The 23,681-nt window shown below is 32.6% G+C and overlaps 1 protein-coding gene across 1 annotated transcript; it reads right to left on the minus strand.

Annotated features, from left to right (window-relative positions):
* Nucleotides 1-1,448: 1,448 nt before the first annotated feature.
* LOC108551525 (cytochrome P450 4c3) lies at nucleotides 1,449-23,180 on the minus strand. The gene is made up of 9 exons (XM_017905728.1): nucleotides 23,027-23,180; nucleotides 21,158-22,116; nucleotides 12,928-13,125; nucleotides 8,642-8,827; nucleotides 3,374-3,443; nucleotides 3,157-3,283; nucleotides 2,813-3,049; nucleotides 2,078-2,240; nucleotides 1,449-1,986 (listed from the first exon to the last, which is right to left on the minus strand). The coding sequence occupies exons 2-9, from the start codon at nucleotides 21,342-21,344 to the stop codon at nucleotides 1,634-1,636; spliced, it is 1,521 nt and encodes a 506-aa protein (XP_017761217.1). The 5' UTR covers nucleotides 21,345-22,116; nucleotides 23,027-23,180; the 3' UTR covers nucleotides 1,449-1,633.
* Nucleotides 23,181-23,681: the final 501 nt, after the last annotated feature.

Consider the following 23,681-nt stretch of genomic DNA (forward strand, 5'->3'; position numbering starts at 1 on the left):
GTTTTTTCAGTAGTGTTGCGAATACGAAATGCCCAAAATTCTTCCACTGGGCCTGTGGAAGTATAGTCCTGTTCCCGAGAATCACCTGTTGCAGCTATAGAGCTGCACGTGGGTGATCACACATCAGGAGAAAACTGTTTGTTATCAGAGAATTTAGTAAGTTAGTGTTGCGGAATTGCAATTTATTTATTCCACTCACGGTTTGTTACACGGGTTTATATTGGGTGGAAATATTTGTTTTTGTAGCCGTTTTGGCTACCACTGTGTTTTCTTTTTCAACAATCCACAGTGGATTGAAACGAATTATAGGGTATGATGATACCTGCAATGAACTCAGGCAAAGTAATCTGTTTTGAAGTAAAAATAAGCCCAGATTCATAACAAATATAATTTCTGCTACAATACGAAATTTGCAGTATAATAAAGTGTCACGAAAACAGGTGGCACTGATTTTATTTCGTTAGGTTACTAACTCTGATTATGTGCTCCTAGTACATCCTAATAAATCAATTCGGTAGTGGAAAATTAACAAATTGCTCAATTTGTGTGATTAATTTGTGAATTTTTATAATTACATCGCAATGATGAATTCCAATATAATTTTGAATTTAAATTTCTTGTTAATTAATTCATTATTAGTAATTATTGCACGATGTGTGTAAAATGTTACTGAGGATCCTAATGGTTTGCCACTGATAACTATCTTCTATGCAATTAATTTATGAATTACATGCACAGTTAATGAAACAAATTTTAGTATTTTATAATGAAATGTAGTACTTTATTTGTTAAATACAGATTGGCAAAAGATTAAGAATTATCATATTTATACATTTTATATACTAAAGATGTTATAAAATATCACAATATTACAATTATACTTTTATTCCTTTACACTGTACGTGCAAAATACTTAATAATGGAGTTTTATAGCTACTAATAAAGAGAAGATATACAAGAAATTTAATATCACTTCCTCACAAGTATTTCCTAGTCATCAAACGAATATTTCTTAATCGTTATCACGTTTGTTGTTCTACATTAGGTAAATATTAAATAATAAAGGAAACCCGACATGACACAACATTTTTTCGGTAACTTAAAATTGCCAAGTTATTATACTAGCACCAAGAGACCTAGTTATTAGTAACAAAAGTCATATCGATAACACAAACAGTTGTTAAGATATAGAATTATTATAAACGTAATCTTAATTACTTAACGTAGCAACATTTGAAAGACATAAAATAATTGTGTAAAAGAAATACAAAAACTTTGATCATTATATCTCTTAAACTACATAATAATAAAATATAACATACAGTAAGTGTTTAATTGTTATGCAATGACGTAGTTTAATGATAAAAACTAGTAAATTCTATTACCAGCCTATTAGCCATTACAAATTTTGTTAATTTAATTATCTACGATATTTGTTTCCTGTTAAATAAATTTAAATGAATAACAATCGTGATTAACGCACAAACACGATACAAACTAATATCATCGTTGTTATCACAAATTATGATCTTTCTGATTTTGATATGCAGAAAAAATCAGCCTTTTTCTTACAGGTCCAAGAAGGTATCTTGGACCATTTCATTTCATTCGATTCTATACTATCGTAGTAAAATTAAACAATAATTGTGTTTTTTCTTGGTGTAATTTTTAATCGAAGTCCATCGGCGTTGTATAATACCAGTTCAGTGATGAAGCGAAGTTGATCTTCAGTATCCAAAGATTCGACTTGAAAATTTTTTAATATATACAAAATAAGAACCTTGACGATCATCGTGGCATATTTCCATCCTATACAATTACGAGAACCAGCACTGAATGGAACAAAAGCATAAGAAGGATATTTTGGTCCATTAGGAAGAAATCGTTCAGGTCGATATGTATCTGGTTCTGGAAAGTATCGAGGGTCACGATGAAGAAGGAACGAATTAATGATAACTGTTGATCCTATCGGAATTTCGTGCCCCACTGAAAACAAATTAATTTATTAAAAAAACATGCCACACAAAAAGAAATTTTTCTGAGCGAAAATGTGTATTCATGAACAATTTATACTTACAAATAGTAATAGGATGATAAATCTGTCTTGCAATAAGTGGTGTTACTGGATACACTCTCCAAGATTCCTTTATACATGCTTCTAGCCAAGTTAATTTGCTTAATATTTCTAAAGATAATTCTTTTGTTCCTGCTACCCTGTAGTACTCTTCGAGAATCTTTTCCTGAAATGAAAAATATGTTGAGTAGAAATGAAAGACATGTTGAAGTAACACTTTCAACAGAACAAATTAATTTTGTAATTCATTATGAGATATTCCTATTTATTATTTTAATAATGAATATTCTAGTAATATTGTAGTATTGTTACTATATTTAGTTAATGCTCAAATAAATAATTTAATAAAAATTCTATATCAATGTATTCATAGAACACATTAAATTAAAAAGGTAAAAGAAAGATAATACATTAATTGACAATTTTCATCAACAACATTGGTTCTATATATTTTGGATAATAAGGTATATTACCTATCTTATCCATAATATAATATTAATTATAATTTAACTTTGACATTAGGTAGCTACAATTAGCATACAATATTTTTACTAGTATATATAAAAAAAAATTTAGTATTTTTGTAGAAACTATCTAACAGAAAAAAAAAATATCTATTCATATTTTCTACTAATTATTTGTAATAACACAGTCTGCTAAAGAAAGTAGAATCAAATCTAAGTAATATGATATAATAATTCATTAATTACATAATTTACATATGTAGAATTCCTATACCTGATACTGTGGATGCCTTCCCAATGCATACAAAATCCAAGATACGCTAGTTGCAGTGGTATCATGTCCTGCAAACATGAATGTATTCACCTCATCTCGAATATCATCATCAGTAAGCACTCGATTATCATCTGATAATTCTAATAGTAAATCTAACAGAGCTTGACGTTTTTGAGAACGTTCATTAAAATTTCCATCCTTCCTGGCTTTCCACTCGGCTTTCCTTTCAGCAATTATCTGTAAACCAGGAATTATAATAATATCACTTGTATAATATAAATAATGTTAAAGTTCTAACATATAATTTTGATATTTAATTGATTCATAAAAAAAATAATATTCACTTTATTAACAAATCCATGAGTAACACGAAGTGCATGATCATGTTTTTTGCCCCATGTTGTCAACTTAAAAATGGGATCAAAGGACATCCACACGTTCAGAAATCTTCTCTGTGAGATGGAAGCTAGTCTGGGAGAAATACATATACTTATATAACACTTAACATTCGTTTCCTTCCAATGTGCTCATTTTTCAAGAGAGAAAAGAAAATTCACTTACGTGTTCACAGCCAGTACGTATTCGTTTTCACCATTCTGCTGTGCATTGACATTACATCCCATTGAACTATCTACAACACAAAAAGAACAAGAATGTTATTTTTTCCTGAATACAAATTCATGATATATACATTATTGGAATAAAGATTGGCTTCCTTTCAATTCTGAATAGGAGTTAAAAATATATCATGACCATCGCCAAATTGAAATTAAATTAGATTATACATCAAGGAGGCAATGAAAACATGTGATTCTTCATTGTTCAATTAAAATCCTACATATAATATGCCACGTGAAAAGAAAAATCAGTAAATAAAAAAAACAAAGATTTGTTTCACTGATAATGCTCAAAATTGTTTAAGTGTCTATAATACCAAAGACAAATGGCTACATTCCTCACTACTAGACACTGGGAATCAGACGAGTCATTTACTTGCTTTGGCAAAACATATGCGAGCAAGTTTATAAAATCTCAGGAGAACCTAAATAATGACAAGTCAATTCCGACGTCTGGTAAACTACCTGAAGACAATCCTCCGAGTCAACCGGTGAAGCGAAAAGCATTGAACGTTTCATGGAGACATGCAAAGTCAAAGACAACTAAGGGCATTGTCTTAGAACCTAGTCATGTATGTATATTAATTACATTCGAAGCTGCATTTGTACCAAAAAGTACGTTTCATCTACAAAATCAAATGGAAACACGATACTCTGGGACAGTGATTAGTGTTGCTATTGAAATATAGTATTCGTGAGTAGCAAGACATTCGTTTATGCTTGAAAAACTAGCGTGTATACTGTGCGTTCGAGAAAAGAAGGCACAGTGTGTTTACATCCTCGCAAAGATCATCGGTCACCATCTTCAGCCAATATATAGTCACTGCCTGTGATCATGGAAGTGTCAGCGGAGTTGATCAGCCGTAAGGACGTAAACACACCGTGTCTTCTTTTCTCGAATGCACTATACTCTTTCGTTAGTAATTACCGAGGTGCTGAAATATACAAGATGTTCACGAAATCATCATCACATAAAATGAAATTTTATACATTTTATCCTCGCATGGAACTCAATTTCGAGAAAATCAAATTTATCAGGAAAATATATTCCGTATCAGGTGAAGGCATCAGCCCTCCTTTATGAAATAACTGAACGTACCAACCAGTTAGCTCAACCGCGTATTCGGACTGCTGATGATAAATTATATCAAGTGCGACCGAGTGTATCACAAATCCCAAAGGCGTCACCACGCATTATCGAACTCTCAAAGCCACGAATCCCTTACCAGTCTCCACCTAAACCGATTGGATACGTTGCACCTGGAGCACTTACTGCAGTCGGTTTGTATCATCGCTTTAATTCTTCGACAATAGGGTTCGTTAATGACCTTAACGAAGATCAGATACGCCATCGGTAATAGGAGCCATTAAATGACCTCAAAACTAAAACATCACTATGCCTAATGGGACTCACACAGGACTTCAATTCAATTTATTTATCGTGTTCATAATAACTTATGCAAGACTTATATGTCCAATTGTAAGATATGAAAATGCCTATGTTTCTTATGAAAATAGGAAAACAGATATTTTTAAAGATTAAATCAAAATATCCCCTTAAGCTTCGTTTTGAAAATTATCCTAAATTATTTGTATAGTTATAGATATTGATATATGAAAATTATTATTTTCTTTTTAATACTGACTAAGATAAAAATTGTGTAAAATTAGTGAAATAATGACTAAGCTGTGTTGGTTAAATTAAGTTAATTATTCAGTTCCATACGTTCAATCACGATTATGAAAATCTTTATTGTCAAATGAATGGTAATTGATTAATATTAATTATATTATACCTTTATCTTGTTTCATATTTTACGTATTATTCGTTTACAAATACTGATAACAATGGTTATTTTTGCAGCCACTCAGCGAATAATTGAATTATCAAAACCAAAAAGAAGACGAAGAACGAAGATAGCAAACCAAAGGAAATTGAAGTTACGTAAAGAAAAGTCACGGTAATATTAAATTTAATGTTTCCTAATCTTTTATTATTCTAATCTTAACATATTTTAATCACTAGAAAAATTAACCATTATTTCTAAAACGAACTATAATAATATTTTTATGAAAATTATCTTTTATATAGCTTTAATTATTTGTTGTAGGAAAACACATATGAGAAAAATATTTCTTTTATTTTAAATAATTTACAAATATATCTGTATACCACACTTAAAGAAAAGGGGATGAAGAAAATAGATAAGAGCTTCTTTTCTTTGTAAGGTTTCATATTTAGATATGCTAGAAAGAAATTTTATTTTAATAGAACAAATTCTCTAGTTAAAATTAGTTTTAACAAGTTAGTAACTATTATATTAACCAGAAATCTTGGGTAAAACTAATTTTAACTTCCCAAATTTGTTTGAATCGTTTTAGGGATTTTATTGTAATATATGTTTAACAACAGAAAGAGAAGACAGAAAGACAGATTTAAACTCATTATAATAATTTAATTTACTTTCCACGTATTTCTCTTATTCTAGCACATCGATAACTAAGTTACCATGTGTCGCTCAAGAAGAGCACGTCGATAACTAAATTATCATGTATCGCTCTAGAAGAGCACGTCGATAACTAAATTATCATGTGTCGCTCAAGAAGAGCACGTCGATAACTAAGTTACCACGTGTGAATCTTACTTACCATTCTAGCTCACTCAGTGTCGCCAAATTCAAACTTTGAACATTAGTCTTAAATATATGATATCATGATAGTATGATTATTTATACAATTGTCTATAATAATTAACGCTGATTATTTTTATTAGTATCGACTGAATGTCAAACAAATATTGCATCTATGCAATATTGCTATAAATTAATCGTCTTATTATAGGAATTACGTGAAACGTGGTAAAAGAAAATCAGAACGTAAATACAGTGCGTTTCTTCGCCACAAGAATGATCGAAAAATGAAAAACAAAAAGAAACAATCTTCGTTGAAGACTTCAAATTCCAATAGAACTATTATTATGGTTGGCTTGAAATTGAAGAACGAAAAGAAAACTCGTCGTCATTCGTAATTATTGAGAACGAAACATGTTGTTTTCATAGTGTTGTGTGTAGTCTTGAAAGGTTGCCAGCGTTTTAAATTGTCTTTAATGAATTTTTTATACGTGTAAATTTTTTACATGTAAAAGTATTTAATAGTCAGCATCATTAAATCAGTGGAATTTATGGCCTATATATTATTGTTCGAACATCATAATATATTCTGTAGTTATTTATAAATTATAGTAATTATTCACTCGTTAAAAGAAATTAATGACGTGAATAATCATCCGTAATAGTGACTAGTTCCGGTAAATTTGCATTCCTTTCTTTTAATGCAAAAGTGTTATGCGAAATATGTCATGAAATCTGGGTGTAACTAAGCGACAGAAATTTATATTATATCAATTTCATTAATATATTGAATTCTTTATAACACTTTATTTTTATAGCTTGTACCCTGTACCCAGATTTTTATGATAATTGGCTAAATACCGACTGAGCAGAATAGTTCCACTCATTATCTGGAACTTTACGTCGATAAAGTAGGCGTTTCTCTGCTAAATCTTAAAATGTTTCAGAGGAACCTGTTTTATCGATTGAAATAAACGAGCATCCAAAGTAATAAAAAGAATGGCGCCAGTTATAATTTCCCGTAGTCGTAATTCTTTTTTTCTTATGTTTCGTAATGAATTACGTAATAAACCACGTGTTTAGTCATTATACGATTTTATCCTTCCTCGTTGGATTTTTCCTATTTCTTCTGTGTACTATTTCATTTTAAGTCTTGGTTAAACAATACTATACAAACGTAATTATCGATACTTCTGTATAAGTCTAATATAACCTCAAAAATTAGTCGATTTGGCAAACAAGACACTACTGAAACGATTAAAATAAAAAAGTAATTTTTAATAATGGTTAGAACGATTGTCCTATCTCACATACTTTCTAGACTTGAATAAATTTTTTAATATTTCGAATTTTCTAACGTCATTTATATCAGTGACGCTTTGAGTCGATCGAAGATGTAAAGAGATACATAGATAGATTTACTAACTTGAACCTGTCATATCTCTTTCGCAATGGAATGCGACGTTTGATCTAAGAATATTCAAACATTGTAGAAATATAATGGAAACTATTTTGGTAACCAGATTTATATTACATGATTCATACATAAAACAAGAGTTTTATTAGGAAGCCATCGAATTGATTTATATAGCTAATAATATACAGGATGATTCACTTCGATTGAATATCTACGTTATTCTCGTTACTGTGAGCGCTAGGAAAGAATGACAAAGCGGTGTTTCAATGATTACAAAGCATGCATGCGAAGATGGCGAAAAGAATTCTGCCAAGGTGATGTTACTCGATTTGTCACGGACATCGACATTTTTGCATATTAACAATTTATTTTTTACAGTGCGATACTGGAGTCATTACTGAGACGAGTTCAATGACTTGCCGCCCTATCAGTATAAGCTGTCAGCATTTACAATAAAATTAGGTAATAAATAAATAATAATATATAAAAAAATATCAGTGTCCTTGGAAATACCATTAACATGTCCTTGACAGAATATTTTCTCATCACCATTAGTTTTGCACGTTATGGAACGATTCAAACACCTTTGTGTCATTTCTCCTACCTTTCATAGAGGCAGAGATAATACAGTTATAAAATTTTAATGAGTCACCATGTATATATTGAAAAATGAATTAGACATAAACGCGTTATGAATTTTAAGCAACAATAGCAAAATATTATTTACACGTTAGAAATTATATTCCACGGTACTCCTTTTAATTACTTTAGTCTTCTAGCTTTTAACGATTTTAACACGTTGAATGCCATGGGGGTCACTGGTGACCGGCACTCAACTTGTCAGTGGCGCCATGGGGGTCACCGGTGACCGGCGCGCCCAGATTGATAGAAATATATATATATAATTTAAACAAATGTCAATATTTAGAAATTTTTATTATTACCATCGTTAATTCAGTGGTCACCCCCGTCACAATTAACACGTCAAACATGGTTATACATTGTGATTTATCTATCGCGGATAATATTTCAGCATTATATGTATCGCATAATAAAAAATTCATCGTAGCACCACGGGTAATCCCTGTAAAACTGGCGTGGCATTCAACGTGTTAAGTAGTATATTATTACCGAAGAAATATCACGTAATATCGAATAGTCTTACCGCATATTATGTCCAACGTTGCTCGTTTCGCGTAAGGAACAATATCAAATTCCGGTTTGCCAACTTCCTTCCTTAAACATGAAATTAATATTTGTGCCTCCCTGATCGTTCCCTTCAGATATACTTCCAGGAGACCGCTGTGGAAAGTTGGCGTCAACAGTTTCCGATGAAAGTGCCATTTCTCACCTGGAACACGATGGAGAATTTATTAATTTCAATTTCTTTATTCCTGTATGTATTTCTTTATTATTATTATTATTATTATTAAAAAGGATTTAATTAAATAAGGTGTCCTAGGAAATATCATATAATCTCGATCATATTTGATTTCAGTTATTTTTAACTATTGGAGAAAATGTTGAATTATATCAGTATACTGATACATCATTCAAACACGATGGAGAATTTATTAATTTCAATTTCTTTATTCCTGTATGTATTTATTCTTTTTTAATATTATTATTATTAAGAAAGATGCTTCTATAAAAGTATCTGTGTCTATGATATAGTTCTACGAACGTACCTATGCCTATGTAATACTTCAATGAAAGTATCTATACCTATGTGACACTTCTATAAAAGTATCTGTGTCTATGTGATAGCTCAATGAAAGTATCTATGTCTATGTTAATACTTCTACGAAAATATCTATACCTATGTGATACTTCTATGAAAGTGTCTATGCCTACATGATACCTTTATGAAAGTACCTATATGTATGTGATACCTCTATGAAAATATCGATATATACATACGTGGCATTTCTGTGAAAATATATATACCTGTGTGATACTTTTATGAAAATATCTATAAGTGTGTGATACTTCAACGAAAATCTCTATGCCTATGTGATACTTAATTTAGTAACATATCCTAGGAAATATCATATAATCTCGATCATATTTGATTTCAGTTATTTTTAACTATTGGAAAAGAAGTAAAAATTATATCAGTATACTGATATATCATTCAAACGGCAAGTTGACATTAATTAATGCAAAGTATCGAATATTTTATCTGTTCGTTCCTTTTTTTTTTCTTTTTTTTTAATCACTGCGTTAGAATAAAAAAGAGTTTTGAAATGTAAAATATCCTCAGTATCTTCTTTTTCTATCAACATTTGTCATATTAGATAATTTATAACTGTACTTTAGTATTACACGGAGTATTTAAATCACGAAGCCTCATAAATTTGCATTCATACATTCGTTGAGTAAGCAATTATATTTGAATGGCTCGAATACGATCGCAGCTTGATTGATCATCTGATACGTAGATTGTAATTCGAGATTTTCCATTCGTTAAAATACCATCAATTAGTATGATGACAAATAGACGTGGACTTATAACGAGAACTATGTTAGCCGTGTTAATTTCGTAGTCTGTACTTCACATTTAAAGGTATTGTAAAATAATTAAAATCTGAAAATGTGAAAATTTGTATCGTTAATTAAGACTTACAAAATATATAATATTATATATATAATTTTAATAATAATTATATATATAATTAAATATATAAAATTTCAACGCTTTTGCTTATAGCATATACTGTACTTTTTTAACTTATCGCTAACGATAGTAGATAATATACGATTATCTGCTTAAATATTATCTCTTCGCTTACAATTTTTCGAACGATATTACAATTCCTTATCAGATATAATTTCCAAAAAAATTTGGAAAATAATCCGTCATTCGATCTAACATATCATCGATTATGATAAATCAGGAGTGATTCGAGATCTTAATAAATAATCTCTCGATCTAATTTTTAGATTCTGAATGTAAACTCGAAATTTCTATTCTTTTAATCCCCTATAAATAAAGGTTTGCACTTGTTAATCACAATTACATCGAAACATTTTTCTCGTACTTCAAATAACTTCAATTTATAAATTCAAAGATACGAATTTAACTAAATATCGTTCAACCGGTTAGTATATTTTCTTCGAAGTATGCCAAAATGAAGTCTGCTATCGCAATTAACTGTCTCGTTCTTGAAAAAAATTTCAGATCTTAATAAATAATACCTCAATCTAATTTTTAGATTCTGAATTTAAACTCGACATTTCTGTTCTTTTAATCCTCTATAAATAAAGGTTTACATTTGTTAATCACAATTACATCGAAACATTTTTCTCGTACTTCAAATAACTTCAATGTATAAATTCATACACTCTTATGAATTAAAGTTAACACGTTGACTGCCACACAATTTTTCACGATTCTGGTCTAAGAAGCCAATTTGATTTAATCATGTTATATTATTAAAATCTTTATTTACAGTACATAGTAATAATCATGAAGCTTAAAATGTCTTTCTTTTAAAAAAAAAAAAAAAAGAATATGTTACGAATTATCTAGTAGTTGGCACGCAAGATTGTTTTAAAAATGATCACAAACCATAAGAATGTTATTCTGTACGAATAAACTAGTATAAATTTTTTCTTTTTAAATAAACTTTGTATAATTGTATTTTCTGTTCGTTTAAGTCAAGCAACATTTAATATGGCAAATAACGAAGGGTCGAGATAACTCGTAGAAGGTGTCCTGAGCAAGTAAACAACCTACGAGATATCTCGTAGTTGGTAGTCAACGTGTTAGCCCTTTGCACTCGAGGATTTTTTGACTAGAGAAGAGTAGAAATTCAAAGATTCTCTACTAAAAATCTGATGATACTTTTTTGAGTAGTAAATAAAGAATTGTATAATAATAGAATTGTAGAATTATTCGACTTCGATATTTCACATACTGTTACATTACATTAAATTTGATATGTTAATTAATATCGATCTTCCAAATTTTATGAAATAGTGGCTGAAGTTCACCTCTCGAGTACAAAGGGTTGTGCCAAAGCACTTGGTATAGTCATAACTACACCAAGTCATAACCTAACCTAACCTCTCGTGTGCAAAGGCTTTATATGGCAAATAACGAAGGGACGAGATAACTCGTAGAAGGTGTCCTGAGCAAGTAAACAACCTACATGATATCTGATAGTTGGCAGTGAACGTGTTAAATAGTTATAAATTCAAAGATACGAATTTAACCCTTTGCAATTGAGAGGCGCCTCTCAATCACCATTAAATTAGATTCTAAAAATCGATGTTAATTAATATATCAAATTCAAAATTACCTAACCATGCGTGGTATGGTTATGTTATTATGTTATGGTTATGGTTATGATTATTATGTTCAATGTCGAAGTAAAATAATTCTACGTCTTAATTTGCATGCGATTTCTTATTTGCCATTTTAAAAATATCCTCGACTTTATGACAGAAAAATCTTCGAATTGCTATTTTTCTGTAACGAAAACATCGTCGAGTGCAAAGGGTTAACCAAATATCGTTGAATCGGTTAGTATACTTTCTTCGAAGTATACCAAAATAAAGTTTGGTATCGCAATTAACTGTTCGTTCTTGAAAAAAGTTTCACCTCGTGTTCCGGCTATGAATCTTAAGGAATATTTTGCTCGAGGCACCATGGAGTATAAAAAACATTTAGACGGTAGCCATGACGAGGACGCTTGACTCGAGTTCGTTCGTCATACAAATTTTTGCTACTGGTTGTCCGGTTGGCAGTCTGCCGAAATTCCAGCCGAAAAAATCCTGGTATGTCACGGTTAAATGTAGCCTCCAGAAATTAATGGCTGGTCAAGTAGATCGGGTCGATTTGATCTGCCATTCGTATATCTTTTTTCCCTCCATCGCTTTCAGTCGAGTCATTTATTCCTCGTGTTCTTCGATCCGCCCGAAATTAGTATATAAATACGTCTATACGAGTCCTTTTATCTTCGTCAATATCTAACGTGGCAATAACTAAAGCGAAATAATTTTTGGGAATATCTTGTTCGAATAATTTTTCCAATAAAACGTCTCTCAATTTTGCTAAAGAATAATAGAGAGGTACACAGAGGAAGCTAAGAAATTCGGTAACTACACGAATTCCAATTAATTTTGAAATTGGTGCAGAAATTAAATCACCTGACATTTTGATCACTCGTTCGAATAGAAAATCGGAAATTGATTAAAAATAGAGTATAACTATAGAGTATAATTTTCAATTCGATTGTCACTGTCCAAATTCGATTAAATTAAAAATTAATAAAGATTAATAAGATACCAGGTAAATTGTATACCAAGTATACTCTTGATCTCTAGTAATAGAAAAATTAAAAATACCCTTAATACTGTGATTAACAGACAAAGGGGTATAGTATTTGCTTCTGTTTAAGCTCCAAGACTCAAAGTGTATCAATGGTATATACTCTGTATACTAACCACTGCTGGTGACCAAACCGTTGCCAAGCCAAGAGTGTAAATACTGGTACTCCAAGCTCTTGTCGATGTGAACGCTGCTGCTCAATAATGGTTGTATTGCTTCCGCCTTGTAGAGAAAAATGAAAGGTCTCATCCCAACCCAGATCAGATACATATCTCCTAACTCTTTGCCCCATTTGATCATCTTTTTGAAAGCTTCTGCAACAGTCAGACAATTTTTCGTTAATTTTAAGGGAACAAACTTGTTGGAAGGAAGAAATTAAATTCTAGCGAAAGCAGCTATTTAGATCTGTCGATTAGGTATAATTTATATAGATATAGTATCTCACAAGATTCCACGAAGATCGAGGAAGGTACTCGAACGAGATAACGCTTGATAGATAGATGGGGAATTATCACCTCGTGACAATTCCTGGTCTAGCTTTCGCGGTCACCGACCTCGTATATATCTCGCACATATTTCGCACAAGTCGAATTTTTCGTGTTCCTTCGAGTGATCTAATCGATATTATCGAACGTTATCTTCGATCAGATTAGCGATATATACGAACATTTCGATGTATATCGTGCACGATGAGTTTTGATCGAACGGTGAGTTAAAACAGGACATTGTGAAAACAACGTTATCGGTTATCATTCCAATTTGTATAGGGTTTTGATTAAAATTTTCAATTGTATTGTCATTTTCGACTAATATCGTGGTGAGCTAATAATTTTGCATAAACGAAGGGATCAGAGCCTATTGAATTGCTGTACTTATTTGAATTTATATAGGTTTTTGATTAAAATTTTCAATTGTATTGACATTTTCGACTAATATCGTGGTGAGCTAATAATTTTGCATAAATGAAGGAATGAAAAGCTATTGGATTGCTATAGCTATTTCAATTCCTATAGGTTTTTGATTAGAAATTTTAATTTTATTAACATTTTCGACTAATATCGTGGTGAGCTAATAATTTTGCATAAACAAAGGGATCATAACTTATTGAATTGCTATAGTCATCTTAATTCTTATAGGTTTTTGATTAGAAATTTCAATTTTATTGATATTTTCGTCTAATATCGCGGTGGACTAATAATTTTGTAAAAATGAAAGGATTCTCAAAGAACTGGTTTAACCAGACATAGTTTCCTTAAAACATGTACATATGTATACACATTTGATCAAAATAATTGTCACGCGATTCTATACACTTTCTCTAATGTTTAATTCATTGTTATACTAATCGTCTGTTCTAAAATTTATTAAAATACTTATGAAATAATTTATTTGTTAATAATAAGAGTATTAACTAGGCATATATTCTAAAGTAATATATAATATAAAAATAGAACGTGATAATTCATGCTCTAAATCTTGAAGACTCTATGCAGTGATTTCAAGTTGTTTTCATATGAAATGTTAATTCAGCATATCCTTTGCACGTTTGTATTTATCAAAATGTTATTCTGATTATTTGCAACTATCACATATGATCGGTTTTTCGTTACAAGAGATAATAGCTTTAAAACACTTGAGAATGCAGCTCGTGGACGAAAGTTTGAGATTTCACTGAACCGATAGAATAGAATATAAAAAAAATTCCTTCATCTTTTTAATTTTTATGGATTCTTTGTCAAAAAGGTATACGTGAAACCTAAGCTTCTAAATATATGTAAATTACTTTTATCTTATTCGTTAACATTCTTTTTATTGTAGATTTCTTTTCGTCTGGGCCCACAGACTCCCTGAAAGTGTCCTTCGTGACTCATGTTCCTGTATGGGTTCGACATCACTCCTTTATACAGAGATTTCTTTCCATTTCTTTAATGTAGCTGTGTTTTTATCTCTGTTCAAGCTTTTGCTGTGTCGTTTAGCTTTTACAAAAATTTGGACACTTTCTCTGGTATTCATATTTGAACTAACTGATAAACAACCATAGAATGCTTTACTTTCAGTCGAAATATTAGTTCACTTGCTGTTATAAATTATTTTTAGTAGTATCTCCTGGATTATCGTGAATGGCAGTTTCTGACTTTACCCTTGGTGCATAACCTTCCTCAAAGGTTAAATTTGTGTTCAGCATCATGCCTTCAGTTAGTATGAAAAGTTCGTATTTCTATCGTAAATCATGATAACATTCGACATTTTAAAATAACAATGGATTTCTGGTGTCATGCAATTTAATAACAATTGACGATGCAATAAAGTTTAATCGCTGGCATTAACTCTTTGGGGCACGCTGGGATTAAAAGTGACCCACCTTTTCGATGCACCGTAATGCATGGTGGGACATTTTGAGCCCTTTGCACTCGGGGATTTCTTCGTCACAGAAAAATAGTAATTCGAAGACTTTCTGCCATAAAGTCGAGGATATTTTTTAAAACGGTAAATAAGAAATCGTATGCAAATTAAGACGAGTAATTATTTTACCTCGACATTCCACTCATCGTTAAGTAATTTTAGATTTGATTTATTAATTAACGTCGATCTTTGGAATGTGATTAAATGGCGACTGAGAGGTGCCTCTCGAGTGCAAAGGGTTAGACCTCGAAATATTACAATAGCTGCATGCACATAGGTTTATACTTCGTCTTATTCACGTAAAGCAATTGGTAATACCTTCGACAAATGTTACAAATGTATTCGCTCGTGTTGGCAACATTCGACATGCCAGTACAGGTTCATCGATTGTTGCAAGCGGAAGGTTTATTGCGACAATCTTTTTTTCCTGGTTTTATGTTTTTACATCATGCGATTCCTTTATTGGTAAAAATATACCAATTTTGTTTCATTTAAAACGCAATAAAATTTCAGTGCAAAAGATACAGTTGGTCACGGATATATTAGGACACGCGTATAATTTTACCTTTTAAATAAATAAAATATCGTGTATTTTAAATTGATGTATGATGTCGCTATATTAGGATGTAGTTAATATAGAGCACAATATTTATTATAATAGTAGTGGAAGATTTTGTATCCTAGTACTTGTTTGACCAACTGTATTTTTATTGTTCAAACATAGGTTATTCCATAGACTATACTATATTAATTTTGGTTAATATAGTATAATATAGTACAGTATAGTATAGTAATCGTGAAATCCGAATTGCGGAGGAGCGTCATTTCGTACGAAGAAGCAATCTAATAAAGCAAAGAAGGGATTCATGATAATTTGGAAAGAAACACCCCTATCTGAAACGGAACGGAAATTGCACAAACAGTGAATTTTTGCAGTCGGATGAGATTGACGATGTTTCCGTATGATTTGCAGCGGTCGTTGACCCAAGACATCGTACATACAGAAATAGGCCTTTTGCAGTTATCGTGGCCAATCAAGTTATTGTCGTATCTCTAAGCTCGTTTCGGTCTCGTGACGCGGATTACTTGCGAAGAAAAGGAGACGACAACGATGAAATGACAAAGAGGAAGAAGATAGACCGAAATAAGAGCGAACAAGGATGGTTCGTGTTGCAATTCTAGTAAAAGAGCAGTGGCTGCACACTGACCGGACATTGACCGGTAAAAATGCAACGCGAGGTCATCGAGTAGTAATGACTCGCCAACTCGCCATAAAAAGAAGACATACTCTCGTAGACCTTCATGTGCAACGAGATACTTGGTGTCCTTCGGTGGAGAATCTTCGGTTCGTCGTTTACTTGTTTCGATTTTGATGTGTTAGTACATTGTCGGCCATTTTTTCGTTTATTTTCGAAGGTCTCTATTGTTATAACATGCAGCATTGATCAAAGCATTGGCTCCTCGAGTGATTTTCATAGAGTTTCACATTTTCGATGATCTTTCCTTTTCGTTGTTAAATGTTGAGAATGATATTTGGAAAATGTGTACACAAGATATATTAAAATTTTAAGAAATATTGGAAAAATAGGACGAAAATGTCTGTTTCTTTAGTTTCGAATACTAATTAAATAAATGCATCGATATTAAATATTTTATCATCCGAAGGTACGTCCATATGACTTGAAAAAGATATCGAGGAAATAATATGCATTGGTAATTCAACAAAATTCCTGATTTAAATGCTTCACTTAAATGCTTCAAGGTTGTAGAAAAAGTAGAAATGAAACAAATATAGTTCACTTTGTCCGAAAGTATTTTTAATATTTTATAGTAGTTGCAATTGTAAATAAAAATATGGTATTATGGGAAGTGAGAGAAGTAGATTTCTTGATTTATTAAATTACTATAAGCTATTGAATATCATATATAAAATTATTTAATCTGTTCGTACTTGCTATTACACTGGAAAAGTAAATTTAATATTAAAATTTATTAAACTTTTTCTCTTTTCTTCTTTTTTCATGTTGTGTTTTAACATCACTAACAAATGTACATAGATCAGGGGAGCTAGTAAAAATACTGTCCTTTTGCTATAAATCTACTATGTCAAAAAATAAAATTTGGAATAGTATATAACGCGTGGTGCGATCCCAATAATTTTGAAATATGTTATAGAGAACAAAATTGTTAACAATTTTTATTTGAATAAATAATTGTCACTAGGTGGTGCTTTCGAGATATTTGCAAAAATTTTTCATACCATATTGAAGTCTGTTTATAACACTATCATGTGCCGATGATAGAGCTAGAAGGGATCGCTATTCGTCTAGTGTACATAACGGGTGGAGAAAAATTACTGAACTTGTGTAATCTTGCGTGAGTACAATATAGTTGCACCAACAATTTTCGCAAATATCTAGAAAACCAAGGTTGAATGTAAATGATTAACCAAATAAATATTTACAATTTTGTCCTCTATAACATACTAATACAAAAAAATTATTGGAATCGCACCACGCGTTATATACTTTTTTAAATTTTGTTTTAAGAAAAAGTTAGGAATAATAATTCTAGGAAAATAAATTTGGGAAAAATAATTAGGAAAATAACGAAAATTCATAACAATTTTCATTTGAATAAATAATTGTCACTGGGCAGTAGTTTTCGAAATATTTGCAAAAATTTTGATACTATATTGGAGTCTGCTTATAATACCATCATGTGTGGATAATAGAGCTAGAAGGGATCGCTATTTGTCTAGTGTACATAACGGGTGGAGAAAAATTACTGAACTTGTGTAATCTTGCGTGAGTACAATATAGTTGCACCAACAATTTTCGGAATTATCTAGAAAACCAAGGTTGAATGAAAATGATTAACCAAATAAATATTTACAATTTTGTCCTCTATAACATACTAATACAAAAGAATTATTGGAATCGCACCAAGCGCTATATATTTTTTCAAATTTTGTTTTAAGAAAAAGTTAGGAATAATAATTCCAGGAAAATAAATTTGCGAAAAATAATTGGGAAAATAACAAAATGGTTACCGGGAAGCCATAGAATATGTAAAATATGATACACGCGACTTATATTTGAACTAAGACCATTACGCGATAAGCGATTGCTTAAAATCCTCAGTTTCGCTGATAACTTCTCCCTTTTTCAAGACACGTGTAATTGCATGCAATTACTATAGCGTTATTCAAGCTGCGAACGACCTCGACCCGCTTCTTTCTTTGTCTGGTTACGCGCGACAGGCTAACCATTATCTTAAGCGTTCAGTGGGACCGAGGTGGATAAATCCTGCTTTCTTTTTCCCACTTCCTTTCCTGCGATTCGATTTCACGAAGTGCACTCACGAGCAGCCTTATATCTGGAGCAACCGAATTAAACGTCGTTTCCCAAACATCGAACTTTTATCATCCTCGATTAATGCCTTCGATTCACGTCAAATAAATTATTACCCGTTGCTCATTTTACACTCGTGATAATGCACACAGATTCAACGAAACTTGGATTTCTCGCAGACTGTTCCTCAGCAATGTACACTTGTCCCCTGCGCCTCCCCTTCTCGCACTTCATTTAAATATAACCAAACGTGCGTAAGTATTTACGAAAAATCTTCACTTTGTTGCCGTAAATCACACATATTTACAATAAGATAATTTCAGATATCGTATTTATATATTTAGATACAGCCTTTTAATCTGTGTTATGAAAATAAGTGTATTATTCGATGATAATGCCCCGCGAGTTTCGGTCAGTGACAATTTCTGTAATTTCGGATTAAGCGAAACTTAATCGAACGCGACGTGTATTTACAAATGGAGTATCAAGTTCACGGGCAGAAATATCGCGCCATCTAGCTTTCACCGGTATAGTTGCACTCGTCTACCTGACGTTGCACGTGGAATACCGATTGTATGCACTCGTTATCGATGCATCTGCTTGCTCGCGTGAATGTCTTTGATGCCGAGGTTATCGCTATCTTGTGCCAATTTGGAAATAAAAGTACGCGAATACCGAGGTTACGTACGTTTTGTGTCGCGTCTGACGAATATCAGCGATATCTCGGGTATTTGTATTTTTGAAGAAATATTTACCAGCAACGAATCCACTGATCCATTGGTAAAATGTTTAAATTATTCGGTATTGTATTAAAACTGATTATTGCAATCGTTGAAAAAGGAAACATTGGTTGATGATTAAATTTTCTGAAATGATCCAAGTTTGAGAAAGAAAAGAAGAGTCGAGAAATGAGTCAAGTTTAAGATAAAATTTGACGCACGTTCTAAGGGCTCGTAGTGAAAATTGAATAGCTAGGTTTTTCAATATTAATTTGCATTTTAAAGGGATTAAATAGATTTTGTTTTTAACTTTGAAATAATTACCATTACGTAATATTTAAAAAGTTTAAGATAAAATTTGACATACGTTTTAAGGGCTCGTAGTGAAAATTGAATAGCTAGGTTTTTCAATATTAATTTGCATTTTAAATGGATTAAATAGATTTTGTTTTTAACTTTAAAGTAATTACCATTACGTAATATTTAAAAATGAATTGACTTCTGCGTAATTTATGTATTTAGAGAGTTTTTCAAATCAAAATTGAAATACTTTTATAAAATATTAATATATTATACATAGAAAATACGTGAATATCGAAAAAAAATGAATTAACTTCTGTATGATTATTGTATTTAGAGTTTTTTCAAATCAAAATTGAAATATTTTTATAAAATATTAATATATTATATATAGAAAATACTCGAATATCGGATATTAATAACGACACAAGACTTAATATAAATTTACAATAAATCTTTTACGAGCTTCTCTTTGACTACACAAGTAATTTAATTTTATTATAATTACTATATATTATAATATACTGTAATTACTATATTATAGTATAATTATACCATAATTGCTATATATAATAATTATTAAAGACTTTCAATGATTCCAAATTACGTAATATTTAAAAATGAATTAACTTCTGTATAATTTATATATTTAGAGAGTTTTTCAAATCAAAATTGAAATACGTGAATATCGAATATTAATACAATTTACAATAAATATTTTACGAGCTTCTCTTTGACTACCCAAGCAATTTAATTTTACTATAATTACTATATATTATAATATGCTATAATTACTATATATAATATTTACTAAAGATTTTCAATGCTTCCAAAAGTTCTAAAACCCTAGTCAAAAGCACTTATAAAGAAACCTCGCAAATTACCTATTCATTGAGACAGAGTCGTTAAACTAGTTCTTACAATTAGCTACTTTTTCTTTCCACTTCGAAAAAGTTCGATCGCTATGACGTTGGTATATATTTCGTTACTACATTATTGACAGCAGATTAATCTTTTTCCATTCGTGTGTTTATGCGATGATTACACGTTTATATAACGATTCACGATTTATATTCTTGTCGAAAGAGACAGTGTCGAACTCGTAACCGTAATCTTCTTTTTCTCAAATGTAAGAGAATCATAATGCTAATCAGAGTGACCAACCCACCGGTTATCGTATTTCCTAAAATCTCGCGTCGACTCGTGTAACGAGTCTAATCCATTACCATGCGACGACATTTTTACAAACTATCTGTGACGGGCTGATTTATTGCTTAAGGCATCGGCATGAAAAATGTCCATATAGATTATAAGCCGTGTTTGACAGTGGTCAATTGTGGAAACAAATTTCTCCGTGATAATCTCTATCACGAGTGCCATTCGTGTTTGTTACATTTTAACCATAATCTACGCCACGTGTAGAGCTCGATCTTGTATAGCAACGGATTAAGAAACAGTATATTCTGAGCTGTCACACGAAAAATCGTTCGATTTTTATATTTCCATGCTACCATTTGAAACTTTAATAATCGGAATATTATTTCTTTTTGCAGAAAACGTTTCTTACTTACCTTCCGGGCTGCAGCACAGTTGATAGGCATTACCGATAATGGGAAAAGCAGGGGGGTAAGGCACTTTCCTCAAGGCGTAGAGAAACTTCCCTCGTCGCACCAGTAGCAGCACGACGATCGTCATCAGGCACATGGACAGGATCAACGTGAGCCATGAACCTCCCGTGACAAGCGTCGAGGAGGACATGGTGAATGGTCCACGGTGTTCCAACCTACCACGTTTTCTTCAGTATCCTCTTGCCTTTTGCATATTTCACACGTTTATGTAGAATATCCACTCTGTATCATAAGAATTATAACGCCATCGACGGTTCTCGATTCTTACGGTGTTCACTTGTTTCAGGGAATGATAAATTTCTCATTCGAACGTATTTTCGGCTAACGAATCCTTTACTGTCCCTCTACTTCTCTTCGCTGCTCAACTGTCTTTTACTATTCACTTGGTCGATATTTTTGCGATAAACAAGCGGCATCAAGTGCGAAAAAGGAAAAATAGAAAGGATGAACACACGTGTACCCGTGCGATGGGAAACGCGGAAGGAAGTAGACAGGAGAGAATGAGAGAGAAAGGACAAGGAAGGGAGAGAGAAGTGAAAGAGGACGGAGCTACCCCTCTAGGGTCTACTTCGAGGAACTAAGCAGTAGAGGTCCGAGCAGTAGAGGTCTGAATATGTCGAAAGAACAGTGAAGAAGAGGAAGAAATGAAGGAAGAGGTTTGCCCCGGTCGCGTGCAACGCGTGTCATGGAATGACTCCCTCTCGGTTATGCGTGCTCGTACGAAAGAGTCGCCCTTATATACTACTGAATGCTCTGTGTACTACACCAACGGCCAGTGGCTAACTCCTCCACCAATAGAAACAAACACGTGGGACGTGTATGTACGTGTACGTGTATGTGTGCCGAGGTGTCGACCGGCTGTGTACGTACAAAGGTAACCCCGCTTCTTCGTGTTCGTCTCACTGCAAAAGGACAAAATTTACATTTGCACGGACAGACGTGAACGCCGGTTCACATACGGCGCATGAATTTTTCCGATAGTATAGCGAGTACAGCGCTGGGGGCCTTCTCGATCACGGGACCGATATTTATGCGCACGATTCGCAGGGACGATACCGTGCAACGGATTATGCTAGCGAAAATCGGCTCCGCGAATATTTCTACGCTCTCTACGCTGCCGCACGTGTGTGTATAAATAATGCATGCGGGTAATAATAATAGGAAAGAGATACGCGCTATCTCCAAGATCACAATTCGATTCTATCCGACGCGGATCGTCTCAACCCGAGTTTTACATTCAAGGATTTCTCAGGCGGATGACTTGTCGCGTACGGTGATCTACTTTTTCATCGTTTTGCACGAGAAACTGCTCCGACGAGAATATGCCCCTTACACCTGTTCCGAGGATCGATGAATGAAGACGTTTACAAAATGTTTTGCCAACCACACGCGTTTTTGGGCATCTAGTTGAAAAAGTTGCTCCGCGATTAGCGAAAACGCGTCCCATCTATTGCACTCTATAATTGAAGAGGAAAGGAAGCAACGATCTTCGTTGTTCGTGCAAAGAAACAGGCCATGTCGAAACGTATGTGTAACCACTGTCAAAACACTGTGGAAAATTGTGGAGACGTATTTTTATCACTGAACGACACGCGAAGTTTCGTATTACGATTTGAAAACATATTAGGTCACTGGGGTATCCACACTTTTGAATTACAAAATTATTTATATTATTAACACTGTACACGTTTTCGCGAGAAGGAATTTATTATTTTTCTTCGTAAGTAGAACAGTATAGTATAGAACAGTTTTAATAATTTCGAAAGGATATATGCCGTATATTCGATGATTCGTTTGTCTCCTAATACTTACCGTTACCACTCGTCTTACGACTGTTATTATTACTCCCTGTCAATAACGTATACTGGCAAGGTACTGAAAAGACGTCGTGTAATTGTATACCGTGCAAACACTGATTACCGAAAAGGTCGGTCGTTTTATTTCGTTAGCCGTAAATTTCAAACACCGCGGAATGACAGGTAAACGTTTCCTCGATGCGTTGACAACATGTCACTACCTCGATGAGGTGTTTCTATCGGTAGCCAATGTCGCAGACTTCGACTCCCCGTGGTTTCCCTGCGAAATCGTGCGCTTGTACACAGAATATTCATTCATCGGGAGTATCGAGTCTGATTTGATTAAGCACATGTCAAAACAATTACGTCAAGTTACGAACACTGTCACGTATCTTTCGAAAGAGAAGAAGAACGTGGTCCGCCGAGGGGTGATACAAGAAGTTTCAACAATCAAAGAATAAGTCGAGATAAAGAACGGAGACGAAAGCAAACAGACGTGACCAACAATTGACAAATGGCGTACGAGAAGGCGATCGAAAAAGTACAAATGTACGTGAAAAACGGATCCTGGAGTATTTCCTGTGAGCGAATTCCGAGCAAGTTCAGCTTCGTCGAGTACACGTGTAAGACTGTTCGATACTCGTTAGAAAGTGTTTGAACGATCAGCAGGC

The sequence above is a fragment of the Eufriesea mexicana genome, unplaced genomic scaffold (assembly GCF_001483705.2).
Source record: "Eufriesea mexicana isolate 0111107269 unplaced genomic scaffold, ASM148370v2 scaffold4395, whole genome shotgun sequence".
NCBI classification, from domain to species: domain Eukaryota; kingdom Metazoa; phylum Arthropoda; class Insecta; order Hymenoptera; family Apidae; genus Eufriesea; species Eufriesea mexicana.

Excerpts from the sequence above, each read along its gene's own strand:
- LOC108551525 (XM_017905728.1), bottom strand. The coding sequence starts at position 21,344 with ATGTCCTCCTCGACGCTTGTCACGGGAGGTTCATGGCTCACGTTGATC. Across the intron at positions 8,828-12,927 it reads CGGTTTGGTCACCAGCAGTG|GTGAGAAATGGCACTTTCAT; the intron begins GTTAGTATACAG and ends ATCGTGTTCCAG. Across the intron at positions 1,987-2,077 it reads TTATCATCCTATTACTATTT|TGGGGCACGAAATTCCGATA; the intron begins GTAAGTATAAAT and ends ATTTGTTTTCAG.